At 41.3% G+C, this 25405-nt stretch overlaps 1 protein-coding gene across 1 annotated transcript in view; it reads left to right on the forward strand.

Annotated features, from left to right (window-relative positions):
• LOC306997681 (uncharacterized protein) overlaps positions 1-25405 on the forward strand; it is a 93986-nt gene that overhangs the window by 13825 nt on the left and 54756 nt on the right. Inside the window, exons 5-8 of the mRNA XM_079611043.1 lie at positions 1368-1481; positions 4279-4404; positions 4891-6615; positions 8293-8364. Coding sequence (XP_079467169.1) covers positions 1368-1481; positions 4279-4404; positions 4891-6615; positions 8293-8364 — 2037 coding nt within the window. The remainder of the gene's footprint in view (positions 1-1367; positions 1482-4278; positions 4405-4890; positions 6616-8292; positions 8365-25405) is intronic.

Raw genomic sequence — 25405 nt, forward strand, 5'->3', positions numbered from 1 at the left:
CTCTACTGATGTACATCTCATGGATGCACAAAGATTTAAAGACGATATACATTAAAACAAACAAGTGCCATTCTTGAGTCACCAGAGAAAACTAATTAAATGCTTAAAATCAAACAAATGCTACTTGCGGCATGCACCAGACATTCCAGAACACCTGCAAACACTCAATGCCACAACAAGCCCCTTGCTCTGGCTTTAATAGCTACAACTTGTCCAAGAAGGATAACTTTTGATTTGCAATCGAGTCAATGCATGTTAAATGACAGACCTGGTATCACCTGAATCAGCATTTTATCTTGTTTAATTCGATATATAACATCCGCATTAGCTTTGCACCTACATATATAAAAAATATATATAAAAAAGAAATATCATGTATGACCGGATGGGGAGTGTTGTAGCACTACTTTTTAATATGGGAAAATATAAATTATAGCTGTACCTATGAGAGTGACTAACAGACACACACTTGTTGGGTTAGGACTGCAATTAATCAAATTTTATTTTAGATTTAGATTTTGGTTTCCAGCAATTATGAAAACATGATAATCGAGATAAAATTATTATTGTGCTGCACTTATTATTGTTTTGTAATGATGCTCTGATTTTGTCTTATGTTATAAATCCAGCGCACACTCCTTCCCCTTTCCTTCACAGCAGTCATAATATGTGTTATTTTGAACTAGTAAGCTGCATTTAAGCTGCAGGTCTTGATGACCAGCTTCATCTGTAAATTTCATCTAACAGTAAACACAAAATTTCTCTAGAGCATTTTTGAAGGGGACACAAATAATACAGGCAAAATTGTACTTGTAATTATATGTGTACAGAGAGGAAAGCCTTACTACTATTATTATTGTAGCATGAAGACCGTGCCATTATTCTTCAACAGCACAAAGCAATAGTTGTTTAAATATGAGTTAGGTTCATAGGTTCACCACGCGGTCATATTATAATTATTAAATTATCTTGCGTCATCTACATAGTATTTCGTCTGGGGCAGACTCTCTTACTTAGATATTCAACTGCAGCAAGCCCACTGATCTGCCCACGTCTGCCACGGTACATCTACAATATTAGCCTAATATCAGTTCACACATAAGCTTATCACAGTGTTAGTTGTAGTAGTGGGTGACTTACTATTCAACAAACTACGGTATTAAACAAGCTACCAAACAAGCTAGGTAACGTTATAATCGCTAACATAGCGAAATCATGGAAAAATACATCGGTTATTATCCTTTTTTTTCATGACTAATTTATTAAATAATTAAATGTAAATGTATTAAAGACTTAGCCTCATCTGTATGATTTGATGCTCTGATCATATTGGATAAGGATTAAACTGAATGTGTTCTCTGTTCCAGTTCAGTCCAGCAGAAGAGCTCAAACCCAGAGTCCAGCTGTGTGTCTATGAAGAGTAACCAGTCTATGGACCCGCCAATAAAGTTTAAGAGTGGAGACAAACGGCCTTATCTCAGGTATATCATTTTTTTTAAAAGTTAATAAGAAGTTATGCTTATAGTATGACATTTTTGAATTAAAAGCAAAATTGATCAAACAGTCAGTGTAATGTTAGCAATGACATCAAGTAAATGTAAGCTGAGATCTTTTTCACCTTTATATAATAGAATAGGTGTAAAATTGAGTAGATTGTTCTAACCGCTGGTTCAGATTTGGTAAAGATGGTCAGAATGTTTGTTGAAGATTTGTTTTGCTGTCTGGTCAGAGCCATAATATGAGTCATAATATGTGTTATTTTGAACTTGTAAGCTGCATTTAAGCTGCAGGTCTTGATGACCAGCTTCATCTGTAAATTTCATCTAACAGTAAACACAAAATTTCTCTAGAGCATTTTTTGAAGGGGACACAAATAATACAGGCAAAATTGTACTTGTAATTATATGTGTACAGAGAGGAAAGCCTTACTACTATTATTAGTGTAGCATGAAGACCGTGCCATTATTCTTCAACAGCACAAAGCAATAGTTGTTTAAATATGAGTTAGGTTCATAGGTTCACCACGCGGTCATATTATAATTATTAAATTATCTTGCGTCATCTACATAGTATTTCGTCTGGGGCAGACTCTCTTACTTAGATATTCAACTGCAGCAAGCCCACTGATCTGCCCACGTCTGCCACGGTACATCTACAATATTAGCCTAATATCAGTTCACACATAAGCTTATCACAGTGTTAGTTGTAGTAGTGGGTGACTTACTATTCAACAAACTACGGTATTAAACAAGCTACCAAACAAGCTAGGTAACGTAATAATTGCTAACATAGCGAAATCATGGAAAAATACATCGGTTATTATCCTTTTTTTTCATGACTAATTTATAAAATAATTAAATGTATTAATGACTTAGCCTCATCTGTATTAAAGATAAAATAATCACTTCATCCAATGTTTAAAGTGAATAAAATAGTCTTGACAGTCTTCTTATTTCAGTTCCACAATTACTGAAGAACTTTGTTCTCTCCCAACGGATTTGTGTGTGTAGTAGTAAAGGGCGTTTTCGAAACACTGCTTCATGAAGCTTCACAATCTTTGCAAATCTTTCGTTTTCGAATCAGTGGTTGGGAGCATGTATCAAACTGCCAAAGTCAAGTGATTTCAGTAAACAAGGCTTTGTTTCGCCATAACTATTTCGAAACTTTAGAAATTTCAGTGGTTCACCGCTGGGGCGATGATCTCTGTAAACAAGTGTCTATGGTTTTTACCTGATCTCTCATCAGTTTTATTAATTTGTATACATTTTAACGAGACATTAGTATAATTAAAATTAATAATAGTAGACTCTTATTGGCCTGCCCTAGTGAAAAAAAAAGGTTAAGTATACTTGAAGCCAGACTAATTATTAGTATACTTCAAGTGTGTTAATGATTAGTTAACTTAAAGTGTGCTATTTTGAAACAACTAATTTTGTACTAAGTATATTTTAGTTGTATTTAAATTGTAGTAAAGCATAACTTTAAGTGTATTTAGTGTACTTTTGTGTGCTAAATTGGAACAACTTCAAGTATACTTAGTATACTTTAAGTATATGCCTGTGTAGGGACTAGTTACATACTTGATTAGTGATAATAAAGTGTACTTTATCTGTGTTACAAGTACATTACAAAATCATTACGAGCAATATACAAGTCTATTTTTTTTGAGTAAAAATGATATTCTCCGTAATACCTTTGGCTTAATCCAAATACTACAAATAGCACACTTTGTCTTCAATAACAAATGCACATTAAAAAGTGTATTTAAGCATATATTTATTACCAATGTACTTATAGTGCACTTGTTAGGAATATATTAAAAGTATGCTTGTTTTCAGCATATTTCTTAAAAGTGTAATTAAGCATATGTTTATTACCAATGTACTTGCAGTGCACTTGTTAGCAATATGTTAAAAGTATGCTTGCTTTTAAATATATTTTTAGAAAATATACTAAAGTACTATTATTTTAAAGTGTGTTAAAAGTTGTATTATAAAAATAAATAAAAAGCATGATGCTAATATACTTGTAATATATTTAAAGATAGTATATATTTTTTAGTATATTTGCAATGTACTATTGAAAAAGGGAATATATTTCAAATACAATAAAGTATACTTTTTTTCACTATGGTGTTTAGCTGATCAATCCATTGAATAAACAAAACAAGCCCTGAAAATTGATAAAATAACACATATTATACAGACACTTGATTGTTAATCTAATTAGATGATTAGTTAACTGCATTGGGTAATTTATTTTCAATAAAACATTTGCAATGGGTTTGTAAAAGGTGTTTTTATGCATATTTGGCCTGAGGTTTTGTTGAATTTGCACTGTTCTGACCAGCAGGGTTCACCAGCGTGTGGCGTTTCGAACGCTGCGAAACAGTGAATCATTTTGCGAAGCAATTGGTTCAATTGATTCAAAACTTCTCCCAATAATTTCTCCCATCACTAGTGTGTAGGTAAAGGGGGAAAGCAGGCAGTGGACCAAAGCACTGTGAGGCAAGGGACTCGGAATGTTTCAAAAAATTAAAACGCATCATTATTTTGCCCCGTCTACATTTGTATTGTTTTACTACTTACACAATTATTTTAAGTGTATATAATTATATTATTTACAGTACACAGCGTAGTTTTTAATTATATTTTAAGGTGGGGACAACCCTTAGATGGGGTAGGTCCTGCCCCCCCCCCTTCAAACTCAAATGAAATAACAAAAGCTTTTGTTTTCAACACCTTGGATATAAGTCTGTATGCTTTTTATTTTATTTAGTTTTAAAACCAATGCAGTACCGCAGAAGAGATCAAAACCAGAGTCCAGCTATGTGTCTGTGAAGAGTAACTGGTCTATGGATGAGCCATCAAAGTTTAAGAGTGGAAACACAAAGTCTCATCTCAGGTATATCATTTCCATAAAAGTTATTTGATTTGTATGAAATTATTATTAAAATACAGCAGTGTAATGAGTTAAAATCATGCAAGTTACAGTCTATTAATGATTACCATTGTGCTCTTGTGCAATGGTCTATGTATTGTATTATACATCTATGTGTGTAATACATTCACACACTGTAAAAGCTGTCGGTGTGCTGCTCAGTTAATCACATAATTACATCAATATCAGTGTTTGATCAGTGTCTTATTCTTTACCCTCTTCATTCTGATTTATGGTCATATCTTCTATCCAGACCAGTTAAAAACAAAACTGTGTACACACCTGGGATTCAAACTCAAGACTTTAATGAAAGCATGTATCCTGGTTTTAAGTAAAATGTAGGACTTTAGTTGTTGAAACCTAATGATGTTCTGTGTCCCATAATACAAAAAACAAATAATCCATTTTGTAATTTGTCTGTTTACTTAATCTGGTATTTTAATCTTACAGCCATGACTATAAACTTGAAGTCTTCAACACATTGAGATCAAATCTGAGAAAGAAGTTTGAGTGTTTGTCTGAGGGAATATCAAAGCAGGGAAACCCAACACTCCTGAATGAGATCTACACAGAGCTCTACATCACAGAGAGTGGAAGTGGAGAGATCAATAATGAGCATGAGGTGAGACAGATTGAGACACAGTCCAGGAGAGCAGAAACTGAGGACACACCGATCAAATGCAGTGACATCTTTAGACCGTTACCTGGACAAGACAAACCCATCAGAACTGTGCTGACAAAGGGAGTCGCTGGCATTGGAAAAACAGTCTCTGTGCAGAAGCTCATCCTGGACTGGGCTGAAGAGAAAGAGAATCAGGACGTCCAGCTCATATTTCCACTTGCTTTCAGAGAGCTCAACTTGGTGAAGGACAAAACACTCAGTCTTTCAGATCTTCTTCATCTCTTTTACCCCGCAACAAAAGAAATGGACATATCCAGTAATAAGTATAAAGTGCTGTTCATCTTTGATGGTCTGGATGAGTGTCGTCTGCCTCTGGATTTCCAGAGCGATGTGAGGTTGTGTGATGTGACTGAATCCGCCTCAGTGGACGAGCTGCTGGTGAACCTCATTGTGGGGAATCTGCTTCCCTCGTCTCTCATCTGGATCACCTCCAGACCAGCAGCAGCGGATCTCGTCCCCGCGGAGTGTGTCCATCGAGTGACAGAGGTACGAGGCTTCAGTGACACACAGAAGGAGGAATACTTCAGGAAGAGAATCAGTGAACAGCATCTGGCCGACAGGATAATCTCACACCTGAAGTCCTCGAGGAGCCTCTTTATTATGTGCCACATCCCAGTGTTCTGCTGGATCTCAGCCACTGTTCTAGAGAAGATGTTGCAGAAATCATGGAAAGCAAAGATCCCCAAGACTCTCACTCAGATGTACACACACTTCCTGCTCATTCAGACCAACGTCAAACATGAGAAGGACTATGAGAAGAAAGTGAAAGATGAAGACATGATTGTCAAACTGGGGAAACTGGCTTATCAGCAGCTTGAGAAAGGCAACCTGATCTTCTATGAGGAAGACCTGAGCGAGTGTGGCATTGATGAGGCAGAAGCATCAGTTTACTCAGGATTGTGCACTCAGATCTTCAGAGAGGAGTTAGGCTTGTGTCAGGGGAAAGTCTTCTGCTTTGTTCATCTGAGCATTCAGGAACATCTAGCAGCTCTATATGTGCATCTCTCCTTTATAAACTATAACATCAATGTGTTTGACCAGATTACCAACCCAACGAATGGAGATAAAGTGTCACTATCTGAACTCCACCAGAGAGCTGTGGATGAGGCTTTAGACAGTAAAAATGGGCATCTGGACCTTTTCCTTCGTTTCCTTCTGGGTCTGTCAGTGAAGTCCAATCAGAGTCTCTTACGAGAACTAAAGACACAGACAGCAAACCGCTCTCACAACAATAAGAAAACAGCTGACTATATTAAAGAGAAGATCAGTGAGAATCCCTCTCCAGATAAATACATCAATCTGTTTCACTGTCTGAATGAACTGGGTGATCTTTCACTAGTGAACGAAGTTCAACCTCGCATGAGCTGTGGAGGATTACGTGATGTGAAACTCTCCTCATCTCAGTGGTCAGCTTTAGTTTTTGTGTTGTTGTCCTCAGAGGAGACACTGCAGGAGTTTGACCTGAAGAGCTTAATTGGAAAAGAAGGCTATCAGTAAGTAACATTAGGTTCAATCATTGCAGTCTATAACATTATGAATAAAGAAAAACAAGAAGCTCATAAATCTTTAATCCAGAAGATGTCTTACAGAGTTTAGTAGTTCATATTTTTATGGTCTTTTATTTCTCTCTCACACACTCACTCCCAAAAATGTATTTGTGTATGATACTTTGTTTGTGTGTGTGTGTGTGTGTGTGTGTGTGTGTGTGTGTGTGGGTGTGGGTAGGTGGGTGGGGGGGTCTTTCAGTAGTACAGACTCAATTCGTTACCGTTGATAGACGAGATGAATGGCCCCTGACTGGTTCGAGTCGGCACCGCTGCAAGAATAACACATAGGCCTATAAACAATTAAATTATTATTATATTAATAATTATTTGTAACTATCTTGAAACTATCCAAGCAATGTTTCGCACTCAGATGTGACGGCGGAATTAATACATTACCTAAATGTGATTACAGAATATATTTAAAATATCCATCACATTGTAATTTTCTCCACAGTTGACTGTTCCCATTGACTTCCATAGTATTTTTTTTTCCTGCTATGGAATTCAATGGGAACAGTCAACTCTTTGGTTACTGACATTCTTCAAAATTTCTTCATTTGTGTTCAGCAGAAGAAATAAATTAATACAGGTTTGAAACAACTTGAGGGTGAGTAAATTATGACAGAATTTTCATTTTAAAGTGAACTATCCCTTTAAGTCAATACTTTTTTAATGGCTTGTCAACTTTCCTATCCTTCGCTGCATGATTCTAGTCAGCGCTGGATTATTGTCAGCGCAAAACACATTTTTGTGCACGTGAATGCTGATTCTTGTCAGTGCTGGATCCTAGTCAGCCCTTGAGCGCTATCTATGACTGGAAAAATAATAGTCGTTGCAAAAAAAAAGTATACATGCATAGCTTACACGTCGCATTAAACTGGCATATTTTAGAATGTTGTAGGCAATTCTTTTGCCAGTAATTACATTTAATCTTGTCTTGCCTGGCTTTGGTGTAAACTCCTGAACGCCCCCCTTTCAAAAATCTTGCTTCCAACGCCCCCCGTTGTTCTCTGAACGCCCCTGTTGAGAAACACTATACTAGAGCATCTCATTCTAGAATTTAATGCTGATGACTCGAGCCTACAAGCCTCAGAAGAACTGGACTAGGAAAGACACAACCTCACTAGGATGCAGCCTTCCATTTGAGAAGCACCCAATAACAATATGCGGGAGACTCCCGGAACTTCCAGTAAAGCTGGGATGACTGATTATTGGAGTGAATCTGCTAAATTATTGTTATTATTATCTGTGAGTCACTCCTGAAATTGCAATGGTTAAAAATTGTAATAACCACAGCAACGGGCGAGACAAAAATAAATAGATATGTGTCAATATAGATATGTGCACTAATTGTTGTAGTGTAAATGCGGACTAATAGACCTGCCACAACAACATTGACAAGAAAAAGAAAAAAATAATCTGTGTTGGCTGAATACGTTTAATAACTTCTACAGTTAGATACTAAAAAATCTTTTTCACATGTCCTTTTTAAAACTGTGTTTATTTAATTGAAAAATATTTGAGGGTATTTAAGAAATGTGTTTAATGTATTATTTACTTCTAATATTAATTATTATTATTATCAGCATTAGCATTAATTATCTTTTTTTTGTATTCAAATAGTGATGCACAAAATACAGCAGATGAAGTTCTTCAGAAGCTGCTACCTGTGTTTAGAGAAACTACATCAGCTGAGTAAGTAACACTGAGAACAATCATCACTGTTAAAACATTTTATTTTGTTTTACTTAATTGATTAATGGTTAAATTGTATTAATTAATGGTTAAACAAAAATATGAGTGTCACACTTCAGCTTTTAAACCCTCCATCCATCTGACCTGCTAGGCTTCTACTGTAAGAGCATTATTGTAAATGGGTTGGTTCATTTTTACAAACGGAGACATGATAGAAATTATTTTTTGTGTTATGTTTTAGCTAAGGTAAATATACAGTTGTGGTCAGAATTATTGGCACCTTTGTTAAATATGATCAAAGGTGGCTGTAAAAAAAATGAATCTGCATTGTTTATGCTTTTGAACTTTTATTCAAAACATTTGCAAAAATCTAACCTTTCATTGAAGTAAAATAATTGAAAGTGGGGGGAAAATCACAATATGACATTTCATTATGTTGAGCTATGTAACATTGATTAGTTTTATGTACATTTGCTCATCTGTCTAATAAAGTACATGCAAGAGTGGTGTCTCTGTCAAGTCAAAGTTTGTCACGGACGTGAAGCTCTCGGCATCTCAAAAACGCCACACTGACATTGATCCTCATTTTAGTTCTCCTTATGTCCAAAATTCTGCTTGCCATGGTCCATAATGTTTGAACGAAACAACAACAGCGTGAGCGTGCCGCTACACGTAACGCAGTTGTCCACGTCTGTCACCATGGTTACTATGGGAGTACGAGCGGAAACCAAGGATAACGTGGATATTACGTCATTGACAGGCGACAAGTGAAAAGGGACGAGCCATTATTTAAAATTGGAATTTCTCTGAAATTACAAATCTTTGGGAACTTTTGGGACATTGTAAGTACACAACTGCAGGAAATATATCACACAGTGCAAGGGGTTTTTGGATATTTTATTACAAATATCATGCATATTGTAGCTTTGAAACTGCAGTGAACCAAAAAACGCAGTTTGAAATCGCTGGTGTTTCTGACGTCACAAGAATGTGTGATTGTCAACAAGTGGATCTCTGAGCTGGTGTGAGTGAGTGGAGGTGGGGCTAATTTGCCTATTCATAGAACCGCATATACTAAATGAGGCAAGGGTGTAGAATTACATTGAAGCTATTTTAAGGCATGACAAAAAAAAAGTAAATGAAAAACATCAAGCGTAGTGTTAGTTCTGGCACCTTTAGGAATGCGACGCCTATTACTGTATACATATAAGCTCCATAAGTATTATCAGCAGCTATCGCATTTCTCAGGAGCTAATTACCTTCCTCCATCCCCAGCTCCTCCTCTCATCCAGTCAGGATTTGGCATTCTGATTCCCCTTGAATCAGAATAAATTCTCGAATTATGTTGTACTTTAAAATCTTGAATCAATGATATTTGCAATACATTCATGTTGGTTCTGTTCTGTTTACCCTAAGGGGGGTTATTACTGCTCTTCCTGCTCTTATCCATGCTAGGCTAATGCTCTCTAGGGTGCTGGAGGGTTCATGGGAGTTTGCCCAACCAATCCACATGTGCTTTGTGGATTTGGAGAAGGCATTCGACTGTGTCCCTCGAGGCATCCTGTGGAGGGTGCTCCGGGAGTATGGGGTCCGGGGTCCTTTGCTAAGGGCTGTCCGGTCCCTATACGACAGGAGCAGGAGCTTGGTCCGCATTGCCGGCAGTAAGTCAGACTTGTTCCCAGTGCATGTTGGACTTCGGCAGGGCTGCCCTTTGTCGCCGGTTCCGTTCATAATTTTTATGGACAGAATTTCTAGGCGCAGCCAGGGGCCGGAGGGTGTCAGGTTTAGGAACCACATGATTTTGTCTCTGCTCTTTGCGGATGATGTTGTCGTGCTGGCCCCGTCAGACTAGGACGTTTAGCATGCACTGGGACGGTTTGCAGCCGAGTGTGAAGCGACTGGGATGAGAATCAGCGGCTCCAAATCCGAGGCCATGGTCTTCAGTTGGAAAAGGGTGGCTTGTCCACTTCAGGTTAGTGGAGAGTTTCTGCCTCAAGTGGAGGAGTTCAAGTATCTTGGTCTTGTTCACGAGTGAGGGAAGGATGGAACAGGAGATTGACAGACGGATCGGTGCAGCTTCTGCAGTAATGCGGGTGATGTACCCAAGGCCGGACTTACCATTGGGCTTGACTGGGCTCAAGCCCATGGGCCCCGCTCAATAGGGGGCCCCGCCCTTTTACGTTTGATTTTTTTCAATAATATATCCAGGGTGCGATTTGCCGGGGGGGATGCGTGGGATTTCCCCCTTTCTGGTCAATGTATCCCTGCCTCTGCTTAATTATTTGTATCCCCGGTGGGGATAAATTTATCCCCCCCTCAAAGTGATCATAGTGCTACTAGTGGCGAGACGGATCACAAAACTTATCACGGATCCGTGGTTTGATTAAAGTCAATTTTATTTTAAAATGATTACTCACTCACTCTTGAGCGTCTGGCGCGAGTGATTTCAATGTTAAGTCAATGTAACGCGCGTCTAGAGGTCCTGCGGCGCGGTGTTTAGCGCGGCGCGGTAGACGCGAGCCTCATTCGCGCATCCAGTTTGCGCGAATGAGGCGAATTGCTAACACAGATCATGTCTTTTCTATCATTTCACTGTAGCTCAGCATCGCGATCAGTGTTGTGCCAGTTCATACTTAAAAAGAACTAGCTCAAAGTTCAGTTCACACAGATGATAATGAACTAGTTCATGTCATAGTTCTTTTTTTTTTTAAATGAACTAAGTTCACATATCTAAAAATGAACTAGTTCACGTTCATTTGTTAAATTATTTTAACAAAGATGTAGGCTATTATTAATAATAATGTTATTTCAACACAATATCTCGTTATTTCGAAATAATGTGTGCGTGCATCTGTAAATCCGGTGACGCGTGTATTGATTTTTATTAATAAACAAGTGTTTTCTCTAAAAGTGTCGACTCGGCTGCAAAGATGAAGTTGACGATCGCCATCTCCGTGTGAACGCGCTTATAGAAAGAAATGCACATAAATAAGCCTAATAATGGATTATCAGAGAGTAGCCTTTTTCTTTTTTCGTTTTGAATTATTTCGTTTAAAGACATTTCAAGCTTTGTGTATTTGATGTATTTGTCATGTCTGTGTGAGGCATACACTGAGTTTCGTTAAGTTAGGATGTGCTCTAGTTCACGTGCAATGCAAGTGAGCGCGCGGGCGCCTCCGTTAGGTTATATTTGTTTCGTCGGCCTATTCATTAAATACAGGCAATTGGTTGATGAAAAATTGATTAAAATTAAGATACAATTTATACAAAACGAAATTCACTTTAAAGAAAGGCTTTCTATTACAACTTCAACTTCAACGGTCAAAATCAATGTCTCATATTCCGCACCCTATCTCGGTCGTGCTGTTCACTTTTCATAAATCAAATGGAAATCAATGAAAAAAAAAAAAAAGGTATAATATTATAACAAATATGAAACGCGCTTTTTTAATGGCTACAACAGTATAGTAGGCCTACATATCCTACTCTCTATTTGTAGCCTACACATTTCTGCACATTAATTTAATTCTGAATTTTGCACACACAAGCTGAAAGGCATTTGTTCAAATCAAGTTCACGGATAATTGTGCGGGCATTTATAAGCCTAATCATTATGATACTAAAATCCTAACAAATAGGCGATGCTATGTACAAAAAATCAGATGAGCCCATAATATGAACGGTTAAGCATTTTCCTCCCATAGAAAACCATTAGGCTATAAGAACGCTTAATGTGGCTTAATGCAGATTAGAATGTCCCCTTATGTCGAAATAACGAGATATCGATACTAGGCTACTGTGTCCACCGTGGTCTCCTTTTTGATCAGCGGAAACGATTTTTGCTTGTTTGGGATCTGACTGTCCAGATTTGAAAAAGTTAAGCAAACTTTTTCAAGCTTCAATCAGTGGTCATATAAATAAATTAGCACGGTTTATACATGTAACACTGTATACTGTACCATGTCACCTTTTGAAAGTAGCTTTGCACTTCAAATAACGATTGGATCGATTATATTGTTACGCCACCAGATGGCGACAAATTACTTTTAAAAAACATTTGTGATTGAATCGTTCATTCAGGAGATTCGTTCAAAGATGCTGATTCATCTATGAAACAATTGTATTTGATTGAGGAATTAAATCATTCATTCAAACCTAAGTTTTTTTAATAAATAATTCAGATTAATGAAACATTTTTGTAGACTTCAGCAATTAAGATAAATTGTTATTTTTTTAGTTGTTTGTTCAGAATCGTGATCTCTAGTTTTATTCTCAGTTTATTCAGAATTGTGTTGCTCTAATACATAGTTTGTGTATCATTTTGTTCTATTTAAAGTAATGTATAGACGGTAGGGCCCGAAAGTGACTCAAGCCCAGGGGCCCCCACCACCCTAAGTCCTGCCCTGGATGTACCGGTCTGTCGTGGTGAAGAAAGAGCTGAGCCGCAAGGCGAAGCGCTAGATTTACCGGTCAATCTAAGTTCATACTCCCACCTATGGTCACAAGCTTTGGGTCATGACCGAAAGGACAAGATCCCGGATACAGGCGGCCGAAATGAGCTTTCTCCGCAGGGTGGCTGGGCGATCCCTTAGAGATATGGTGAGAAGCTCGGTCACTCAGGAGGAGCTCAGAGTAGAGCCGCTGCTCCTCCACATCGAGAGGGGTCAGCTGAGATGGCTCAGACATCTGTTCTGGATGCTTCCCGGGAAGGTGTTCCGGCCGCGTCCCACCGGGAGGAGACCCCGGGGAAGACCTAGGAAGCTGGAGGGACTATGTCTTCCGGCTGGCCTGGGAACGCCTCAGTGTTCCCCTGGAAGAGCTGGAGGAAGTGTCTAAGGAGAGGGAAGTCTGGACATCTCTGCTTAGACTGCTGCGCCCCCGACCCGGCCCCGGATAAGTGGAAGATGGACGGATGGATGGATGGATATTTCCATTTAAATGCGCGCGCGCTGGCGTGACCATCACTACGTTGCACAACGTCAAATGGCAAGCGTAATGAAAGCAGAACGAAACCGCTCTATTATTTTGTGCTTTACGGAACATTTATCAGTTTGGACCAATATCAGTGCAGCGCGAGCCGATCTTGATCAAGTGACACTGTTACTACACAGCGATAAGAGATCCAGTAAAGAAAGCATTTGAATTCGCCACTGAAGTAATAACATCGCTGCAAGATCTAGTGAGAAGCATTCAAATTTCTCTGTTTATTAACAGATCAAACAGCTCTGACGTGGAAACCAGGAGACACATTGTGCCATGAATAAACTAGTTATAGGCTTTAAGTCCACAGATCTGCAACATTCACCATGAACTTAATAGGGCTGTAATCAACCAAAGGAAATCTTGGTCGACTGAAGTCCTGAAATTTTCGACTAAAAATCGACTAAAAATGATGTTAGGAAAAAAAGCGTTAAATTAATTAGCTGTGCACTGTGCGCAGTACTTGGTAGCCTTGTTGTCCGCCTAAATGAATTATAAATAAACATAAAAAAATGCTAGGCTATTTGCAGTATATTAAATCGTTTTTTACCTAATTATTTTGCACTGAAATGAGTCTGACACACGAGTCTGTCGGCTCTGACAGCGTTGCATCACGTGCACCTGCGCAATATCATTCATAGCCTATGATTTCCGAAAATAGTACTGTTGTCAACTAGTGATATCATCACAAGAACTTTTGAGGAATATGCAACATAATTTATACAATTGTTTTTATCATATGTATTATAATAACTGACAGCTCGCAGCAGCTCGCAGAGCTGAACACAGGAGCGCAGCTTCGCGGCTGAGACACGAATAGACTATTAACTTAAAGCTTTACTCTTAAACACAAAAGGCACGTCCATTTTAATAAAAAAATAATATTTATTAAACAAACCAGATCAAGAGCAAAAACAAAATAAAGTGCATAACTGAAAATAAAGCATAGGCTCAAAACTAATACAAACAGTGGCACAGCGCATTGCGCATTAGACTACAATCATTTTTTCCCGTTTTCTATAAAATAAAATAAAATGCTGCCACACTGCCGATGTCTTTGTTGACAGGCTATGAATTAAATGCTCTCACAATTAAATAAACAATATTCAGCAAACCTTCTAGTAGCCTACTTTCTTCAATCTGTCTCTCTTTTCCGGTGGGTTGGGCTAATCCAAACGAAGTGAAAACAAGGGGGGTGTTCTGAAGACAGACTGTTACCTGTGAAACAGGGGTGCTCTGAAAACACCCCCATTAGCAATTAGTGCTTTCCACCTGATGAAACGAACGCGGCAAAACTGATGAAACGAACGCGGGAAAACTGATGAAATGAACGCAGCAAACCTAATGAAATGAACGCGCCAAAAAATCGACCAATCAGAATTTTGGTCGAGCCAGAACGTATCGACCAACAATCGACTAATCGACTGGGAGATTACAGCCCTAGAACTTAATGTAGTAACACTAACTGTAAGGTAACCATGGAAGTTTGGTAGGAATAGTACGTCACATCTTTTTCCAGCACTTCAAAAATCAAATATTATCATATTTAAATGTTATTTTTAATGTGATGACCAAAGCATTATTTGCTCATCCTTCAAGGATTACCCCCATTTATAAAACTAAATTTCAAGATGTATGAAAACTTACACTTATTTAAAAATAATTTCTTTAAAAAAAAAAAAAAAAATCAATTAAATTTATTTGGCATTTCTTTCATTTTGCTGTATCGAAAAATGTACCTAACCGTGACACCGTGTTGTATCGAACCGTGAATTTTGTGAACCATTACACCCCTACTTATTACAGATGTTGATTTACCTCAAAGTTCGCCTTGATTGTTCTTCATTTACACTTTTACATTGCACACAATTTGAAACATTTTATGTTCAGGAGTTTCTTTAACGCTTACTTTTTTATCTTAAAGGATTAGTTCACTTTTTAAAAAACTTTTGCTGATAATTTACTCACCCCCATGTCATCCAAGATGTCCATGTCTTTCTTTCTTTAGTAGAAAATAAATTAAGGTTTTTGATGAAAACATTCTAGGATTTTTCTCCATGCATTGTAATGTATTGGGTACCAAACGCTTCAAGGTCAAAATGACAGTTTTAGTGCAGCTTCAAATGGCTTAAACGACACCAGACGATGCATACGGGTCTTATCTTGCGAAACGATCGCTCATTTCAAAAATAAATAAAAAAGTTTAAGTTTTATAAGCACAAATGCTCGCCTTGCTCTGTTGTGTGATGCACGTTTGTAACGTCACGTAATATGCAATTAAGTTCAAAAGGTCACGGTTGACGTAGCCAGAAGTAACGGTACAGAGTCAGTGTTTACAAGTTGAACGCGCAAACTAAGTCAAACGCCGTTAACAAAAAAAGTAATTAAAAGGTAAAACAACGATGTCGGACGATTTTGAACTTAGAGGAGAAGATGAGATGGAGTTTTTCGCCCTGCCCTACCTTTTTGAACCGGAATACACAGAGGAAGAAATTAGGCAGATGGAAGAGACTCCAAGAGAATGGAGAGATGGAACATTCACACGTTATGAAACACATTGACGAGAAAAACACGTCAATACATCTAATATAGTAAAAAAAAAAAGCATACCTCCGTTTGCTGTAAAAACTTAACTTACTGGGCACAGCCGACATTTTCAGATAACGGCGATCTCCTTGCTGGGAGGGTTTGAAATCATCGTTGAAAAAGTGATCACTGCACACTCTATTACTTATTATAGCATGTGCAGGTGTGTTGATATCCAAGTGCAGCGCGAGCAGCCACAGTTTCAATCGCTCAGGATTGTGTATAGGAAATCTATGAAAAGTTACAAATTTCTGTCCTGACGAAAAAGTTCTTTTAGCCTTTATAATATTAATACACCCAGGATACGCACACGAAATGGGCATTTAAAAAAATAAACTGACAAAAAGACATTTGAATATGTGTATATGTTCCTCCTTCCTCACATTGGTAAACACTGACTCTGTACCGTTACTTCCGGCTACGTCAACTGTGACCTTTTGCACGTAATTGCGTATTACGTGACGTTACAAACGTGCATCACACAACAGAGCAAGGCGAGCATTTGTGCTTATAAAACGTAAACTTTTTTATTTATTTTTGAAATGAGCGATCGTTTCGCAAGATAAGACCCGTATGCATCGTCTGGTGTCGTTTAAGCCATTTGAAGCTGCACTAAAACTGTCATTATGACCTTGAACCGTTTGGTACCCAATACATTACATTGCATGGAGAAAAATCCTAGAATGTTTTCATCAAAAACCTTAATTTTTTTTCAACTGAAGAAAGAAAGACATGGACATCTTGGATGACATGGGGATGAGTAAATTATCAGCAAAAGTTTTTTAAAAAGTGAACTAATCCTTTAATATAAGACATAAAAAAGATATTTTTGACTGCTAAAACGGACATCATTTGTTGTTTACCTTAATAATGTGGATAAAAAATAAAAAAAAGGTTATAAAAAAAGTCAATAATTATCAATACCGAACGATATGAAACATTATATCGTGATCATTTTTTTAGCTATATCGCACAGCCCTAGCCCAAAACCATAGTAACTTAAGTAGCATTTAAAATGGTTGTAGATCTTGAGTGCTCTGAAATCATCGTAATCTGCTTATATGTGTTGGAGACAGACTCAAGCAGTCACCTGGAGAAAAAACGCAAAATTACACCTGAGCTTAACTTTTCCATGTACTGTTCAGCATATACTTTCTAAATAACAGATATTGATTAATATTGATTTCTCTTTATCGACCATTATTTTACTTAAATGTTTTTCTCCAAAACTTTTATTAAATGCTTTTTGCAAACCTCCTTTTGCCAAGATAACAGCTCCGAGTCTTCACTTATAATGCCTGATGAATATGGAGAACACCTGACAAGAGATCAGAAACCATTCCTCCATACAGAATCTCTCCAAATCCTTCAGATTCCCAGATACATGTTGGTTCTTCTCGTCTTCAATTCACCCCACTCATTTTCTATAGGGTTCAGTTCAGGGGACTGGGATTGCCATGACTTGGTTTTGTGCTCAGTGACCCATTTTTGTTTTGATTTTGATGTTTGTTTTTTGATCATTGTCCTGTTAGAAGATCCAAGCATGGCCTATTATAAGATTTCTAGCAGGGTCAGTCAGGTTATGATTTTTTATCTGTTGGTGTTTGATAGAATCCATAATGCTATGTATCTGAACAAGATGTCCAGGACCACAACATTAAAGATTCAGCAGTGTATTTGCTTGTACACAAGGGGTACTTTTTTATCCCTGTGTGTACCAAACCCATCTTGGGTGTTCAAAAAGCTCTTTTTTGTCTGTTTCATCTGACAATAAAACCTGTCCTGTGTGAAGTTCCTGATGAAATAGAACGGTTAAGATAAAAATTTGGACACATGCTCCTGTCCCGAGAATTTTAGGTTTATTTAGATTTTGTGGACCTATTTTGCCAAACGCGTCACACCCAGATTCTTCCGTTGAGAACTTGAATAATAGACACCAGTTGGTGGCGATAATGCACCTTTGCCAATTGCAAGCAAACCGCTGGCATTTCATTGAATACACAGAAGAATCAGAAGAAGAAGCGGCGGAGGAATACCGTACCTCACACAGCACATTCAATACAAGTCAATGGAGTTGGACAAAAACTACGATAAAAACTGTTGGAAAGCATCTTTTTCAGCGATTTTTTTTGGGACCGTATCAGTGAAAACCCCTGACCACTCGGTGAGTTTCACGTCTTTGTAAACAAAAGTTTAATGTGTTTTAGGAAGGAATCTGCCAGTACACATAGACAACCATTGTGGGGGTGGGGGTGGGGGGGGGGGGAAGGAAATCTATTTCATCAGATACGATCTGTAAACAGGGCTTTAAGTGTAAAATACCGAACTTGTCCTTTAAGTTTTATTCAGTAGCGGTTTTAGGCACGGGCGAATCTGGCGGCATTTTTTCATGTCACATGGGGGGCGGCACGAGCTGTGAAAAAAAAAAAAAAAAATCCTCTGCGCGCGCGGAAGCGGTTCTCTTACATAGAGTTCTCTCCTACTGCGTCGAAAGACGCTACGGGAAAGATATTTCTTTTTCGAGATTGAAGCCTAAAAATTAATCCTTAATTTTGTAATAATATGTAAAACGCTTTTCTGTAGCATACAACCTTAGGCGGAGCAAATCACGCGCCCATTGGCTGCTCCGCCAGAAAAGCACAGCCTAAGCGAGGCCAGTGACGCTGACCAATGAGGACGCTTCGCGCCCTCTGCGTCACCTCCCGCCGAAACGGGCGTGGTCTAGGCCTATAAATACGAGCATAGCTGTCTCCCACTCCGATTTTCTATTCTTCACGAAGCTACACGCATCGTAGGACTGGATTCGAGCCGCCACAGCCGTCAGATACAAGCACCTCAGCAGGACGAGCCCTTTACCTGAAGCCGCTGATTCATCGCCGCCTTCAGCCGCCGTTCCCTGCTGCGCTTCTCCGGCGTGGAATATCCTTTACATTATGTGTGTGTGTTTTGTGTGTGTGTTCGCCGTCGCGTCACACATTTTTTTCCCACCACTAAAAGAGCCGAGCGTCTTTTTCAAGATGCCTCGCACCTCCTGTGGCTCGTGTAGAGCCCCGCTCAGCGACGGGGACCACGTGCTTGTGTTTCCTGCCTGGGTGAGGATCACGCAGTTTCAGCTCTCGTCGATGGCGGCTGCCATCACTGTGATTTGATGCCTACGGTGACTCTGCGGACTCGCCTGGCGTTCATTTACTGAAGCTGCATCTTTCCGCCCGCTGCAGTGCCGCGCCGTGAAAGGCGCCGTGCTTAGCGGAGCCCGGAACCTCCCTCCACCACGAGGTGCTCGCCGCTGCTGCAGCCAGCTTCTCCGCCCGCTTCGCTGGACTCTCTGACCGACGGACAAGGGCCGCTGTGTGCCGCCGCGTCCGTCATGGACGAGGAAGGTGAAGCCGCGTCTGTGGAGGACGACTGCTGTTCTCTCCTCACTTCGGGTAGCGAGGGATGGGCGAGCTCCGAGGATCTCCCCTCCCCCGCCGCTCGTGAGCGTCGACGAAGAAAGACCAGCATCGATGCGCTTACTGGCTGGATGGCTGCTTTTCTGCAGAGGAACGTACGCTACCGTCCTCACGACCCACGCCTTTTTCTTCCTGAATTCACGAAGAAATCGCGGAGTCCTGGAAAGCCCCGTTTTCAGCCAGGATGCGCACTTCTGCTTCCAGGAAAGCTACAGCGTTAAAATCCCGCCGCAGCCGGATTTCACTAAAATGTCTCGCTCTCACAGTCCCAACATACGCGACCGTGCCAGTGTATTTTGCAGTCACCAAACCGGCATCAAGGCCTGTTTGCCTGCACACAAACGCCGTTTTCACGACGCCCCAGGTAAATCTGAAAATGTATTTTCTGGTGTCCCGGCCACGGCCGATGGTGTAATGTGTGTATCCGTAATGCCCACGACCCAGTGCCCATTCGTACACACGAGCACAGCCCTACACAATACAGGGCTTGCACACATAAAATCGACTCATGTCGATTGTGCATCACATGTAAGTTAGTGAACGTGCCCGCTTTTCAGTGCCCACAATCACTACACACTGCATGTCCCGTGGTTTCTGTAAAATGAAACGAATGCACGGTCAGTCAGTTCTGATAGACAGTACTCTCAGTGCTACACGGTGTCCCGGCCACGGCCGATGGTGTAATGTGTGTAACTGTATGCCCACGACCCAGTGCCCATTCGTACACACAAGCACAGCCCCACACAATACAGGGCTTGCACACATAAAATCGACTCATCGACTCACGCTTTCAAGTGCCCACAATCACTACAAGCTACATGTCACACGGTTTCTATGAAACGAAACCGATGCACGGTCAGTCAGTTCTAATAGACAGTACTCCCAGTGCTATAAATGTACCCGCGTTCACGCACCCACATTTATTCTCAAACATGCCGAGCCGTACGGGGCTCGCACCGCGCGCTCTCTCTCTCAGCTGAGAGAGCTGAGCGCGCGCGGGCTGCCCGCTCGATTAAGCGCCCCCCCGCATCATACGCTGCAATGGCGCCCATGTTACAGCACACGGCTGCTCTCGTGTCGCCGCCATTTCGCGACCAGAGCCCGGTTTTACAACCCGTGCAAGCACAGCCCCGTACAACACAGGGTCTGCACGAAAGAAATCGATTCATGTCGATTGTGCATCACATGTAGTGAGCGTGCCCACTATCCAGTGCCCACAACCACTACACACTGCACGTTCCGCGGTTTCTGTAAAAACGAAACTAACGAACGGTCAGTCAGTTCACAAACACAGTATCCCCGGTGTTATAAATGTACCCGCTTCCACGCGCCCACATTTATTCACAAATATAACGAGCCCTACGGGGCCCTACGATGCACACTGTGTTAAACATGCCCCCCGCCTCAGACGCCACGGCGTCCATGTTACAGCACACGGTTGCTCTCGTGTCGCCGCCATTTCGCGACCAGGGCCCAGATTACATTCAACCCCTAGTCACGCGTGCTGATGCATGGGAAAGACTTCCCGGGGTCTCAGAATGGGTGCTAGAGACTATAAAAATAGGCTATTCGCTACAGTTTTATCGACGCCCTCCCCGTTACACGGAGAGAGTCGAAACCACGGTGAAAACAGAAGTAGTCTACTTCGAGCCGAAATAGCGAAGCTATTGAGCAAAGGGGCCATAGAGCCTTTATCTCAAGCTCAGAGTGAAGGGGGTCTGTACAGCAGATATTTCCTGGTACCGAAGAAAGACGGGGGTCTCAGACCCATTTTAGATCTGAGGCATCTGAACAAAGCGCTAACAAAGCGAAAGTTCAGAATGCTCACGACCAGAAAAAGCCTCGCGCAGATTCGCCGAGGAGACTGGTTTATGGCAATAGATCTGAAAGACGCGAATTTTCACATACAAAGTGCGTCACGTCACAGGCGATTTTTGAGATTCGCCTTCGAGGGCCGGGCATATCAGTACACAGTCCTGCCATTCGGCCTGTCTCTAGCACCTCGTACATTTACAGTGTGCATGGACGCGGCGCTGGCACCCCTGAGACTCCGGGGCGTTCGAATTCTGAATTATTTGGACGATTGGCTGATTCTGGCTCAATCGCCTTCAGAACTCACAAGACCCTAATACTCAATCACCTCGAGTGTTTAGGTCTGAGAGTCAATTGGGAGAAAAGTTCACTGTTTCCCAGTCAAAGGATCTCCTTTTTAGGACTGGATCTGAACTCAATGTCTATGACAGCGCGGCTGTCATCACAGCGCAGGCGAAACATCCTGCAAGTGGCGAAATCCTTCCGCAGCGGTCATAGTGCCGCTCAGGAGATTTAAAAAAATGCTAGACCTCATGGCCTCAGCCTCGGCGGTACTACAGTTGGGTCTGCTGCGCATGCGCCCACTGCAGTTCTGGCTGAGAGCGCGCGTACCGCGCCGAGCATGGGTTCACGGTCGTTATCGCCTCAAGGTCAATCAGGAATGCATTTCAGCCCTGACACCATGGAGAGCGTCAGACTGGTACCGGTCAGGTGTAAGCCTGGGGACTTCCTCGAGCCTGAAGGTGGTGTCCACGGACGCGTCCACCTCAGGCTGGGGAGCGCTGGCCAGTGGGCAGAACGAGTCGAACTACCGCACATAAACTGCCTGGAAATGATGGCGGTGGACTTTGCGCTGAGGCCCTTTTGTCCTCGGATAAAAGGGCACCACGTCCTGGTCCGTACAGACAACATGTCGGTAGTAGCCTACATAAACCGCCAGGGTGGCGTGAGATCCCGAAACCTCTTCAGGTTGACGGAACGCATCCTTGTATGGGCCCAGCACAACCTGCGCTCGCTGAGAGCAACGCATGTGCCAGGTCACCTGAACGTAGGCCCAGACAGACTCTCACGGAACAACGTTCCGACAGGAGAGTGGTCTCTACACACGCAGACAGTGCGTCTGTTGTGGAAAACGTTCGGCAGAGCGGAAATAGACCTGTTTGCAAACCAGGAAAACGCTCACTGCCCGGAATTCTTTTCGAAGAGCACGAACGCGCTGGCCAGTGTCTGGCCCCGCCGTCCGCTCTATGCTTTTCCTCCTGTCTCACTACTGCCTCAGGTGCTGGAGCGAATCAGGAAAAGCGGATGCTCAGTGCTTCTTGTCGCACCATACTGGACGAATCAACCCTGGTTCCCAGTTTTGATGCGACTGAAGAGCACTGCTCCATGGCCGATCCCAGTGAGGAGGGACCTCCTCTCGCAGGCCAAGGGCTCGATTTTGCATCCTCGCCCGGATCTATGGTCCCTACATGTGTGGGCCATAAACGGGTACCCGCTAACCTCCCAAAGGGAGTATTAGACACGATCGAGCAGGCTAGGGCCCCGTCTACCAGACGGCTCTACGCTTCCAAATGGTCGGTGTTTTCTGGCTGGTGTTCAGACCGAGGTCTGTCACCCCTTCAGTGCGGGGAAACAGAGATTCTCTCCTTCCTGCAGGAGCTATTGGATAAGGGCAGGACCCCATCCACGCTCAAAGTCTATGTGGCAGCCATATCAGCGTTCGTTAATCCAACGCTTGGCCGTTCACTGGGCAGAAACGACCTGGTGGTCCGTTTCCTTAGAGGAGCCAGGAGGTTAAATCCTCCAAGGCCTCCTTCAGTCCCCGTTTGGGACCTTTCTACGGTGTTAAACGCTATGAAAGGGGCCCCTTTCCAGCCTATTCACTCAGTTGACATGAAGCACCTGTCTTTCAAGACCGTGTTTCTTTTGGCTCTCGCTTCAGTGAAGCGTGTGGGGGATTTGCAAGCGCTCTCAGTTGGAGCCTCTTGCATGGAATTCGGGCCTAACGACTCTGTAGTCGTGTTGAAACCGAAGCATGGGTACGTACCTAAGTCCCTCAACACACCGTTCAGGGCTCAGGTCATCTCCCTGTCGGCTCTGCCGGCCTCTGAGGACGGAAACAGCTCCCTTTGCCCGGTCAGGGCATTAAGAGCTTATGTGTCCCGCTCCGCTGTTTTTCGACAGACGGAGCAGCTCTTTGTTTCGTTCGGCGGGCGCTCTAAAGGGCGAGCTGCGACGAAACAGAGTCTGTCTCGATGGGTAGTGGACGCCATTGCGCTAGCCTACGCATCTAGAGGTTTGGAATGCCCTCTGGGCATCAGAGCACATTCTACGAGAGGCAAAGCCTCTTCGTGGGCTTGGTACAGTGGGATCTCGTTACAAGATATCTGTATGGCAGCAGGCTGGGCCTCCCCGTCTACATTTATAAGGTTCTATAACCTAGAGGTTCCTGCGTTGCAGGCTAAACTGCTCTCGGTCTAGATGGCTATGTATGGTGTTCCTGCCCCGCGCTGCGGCCCAGGTCACTCCACTGTTTTAAGCATCACTCACTGACAGTGTGTCCCATGAGCATGTTATGACCCCTCATATATATTTAATATTTATAATATATATGTTATTATGCCCTTAGGGGCACTATTATAAAGGGATGATGCTAATTCTAGCCGCTCTCCCTATACATTCTTGGTGTAGGCGCTTGTATGCCAGGGCGCGCGCGCCCTTGGGTGTCTGTGTCGGTCCAAGAGCACGCACGGCGTGTTACAGAGGTTCCCGTTGGATTAATTTTTAGGCTTCAATCTCGAAAAAGAAATATCTTTCCCGTAGCGTCTTTCGACGCAGTACTCGTTCCCTCTCCTAGAGAGAACCGAGGTTACGTTAGTAACCGAGTACGTTTTCTATTATATATAATTTCAATTATTGGCAAATTGGCGCCCCTGCTTGCTGAGAAGGTGCCGTCTGCCATGCACAGAAGCTATGTAAAGGCGTCTCCAACACGTCGCTCGCGAGCCACCAGCTGATTGGAGGTAGCTCGCCAATAAAGTTTGCTTTATATGTTCACATATCGCGTCTTTTGCGCACTCGAGTTCGGGAAGCGCGCTCATAATTGACACCCTCGCCCAGGGTGTAATTCAATGTAGAACCGCCACTGGTTTTATGTATGCATTAACTGAAAACAGCACTGACTAAATTTATGGATTGATATTGGTTCTTTAAAATAATGGTCGATAAAGGGAAATCAATATTAATCAATTTCTGTGTTATTTAGAAAGTATATGCTGAACAGTACATGGAAAAGTTAAGCTCAGGTGTAATTTTGCGTTTTTTCTCCAGGTGACTGCTTGAGTCTGTCTCCAACACATATAAGCAGATTACGATGATTTCAGAGCACTCAAGATCTACAACCATTTTAAATGCTACTTAAGTTACTATGGTTTTGGGCTAGGGCTGTGCGATATAGCTAAAAAAAATGATCACGATATAATGTTTCATATTGTTCGGTATCGATAATTATTGACTTTTTTCATAACCTTTTTTTATTTTTTTATCCACATTATTAAGGTAAACAACAAATGATGTTCGTTTTAGCAGTCAAAAATAAAATGTACACAAAAATATCTTCTTTATGTCTTATATTAAGATAAAAAAGTAAGCGTTAAAGAAACTCCTGAACATAAAATGTTTCAAATTGTGTGCAATGTAAAAGTGTAAACGTAGAACAATCAAGGCAAACTTTGAAGTAGATCAACATCTGTAATAAGTAGGGGTGTAACGGTTCACAAAATTCACGGTTCGATACAACACGGTGTCACGGTTAGGTTCATTTTTCGATACAGCAAAAAGAAAGAAATACCAAATAAATTTACTTGATTTTTTTATTATTATTATTAAAAGAATTTTTTTTTAAATAAGTGTAAGTTTTCATACATCTTGAAACTTTGTTTTATAAATGGGGGTAATCTTTGGAGGATGAACAAATAATGCTTTGGTCATCACATTAAAAATAACATTTAAATATGATATTTGATTTTTGAAGTGCTGGAAAAAGATGTGACGTACTATTCCTACCAAACTTCCATGGTTACCTTACAGTTAGTGTTACTACATTAAGTTCATGGTGAATGTTGCAGATCTGTGGACTTAAAGCCTATAACTAGTTTATTCATGGCACAATTAGGGCTGAAACGATTCCTCGAGTTACTCGATTACAAAGA

Source organism: Phoxinus phoxinus (assembly GCF_949152265.1).
Source record: "Phoxinus phoxinus genome assembly, chromosome: 4".
Taxonomy (NCBI): domain Eukaryota; kingdom Metazoa; phylum Chordata; class Actinopteri; order Cypriniformes; family Leuciscidae; genus Phoxinus; species Phoxinus phoxinus.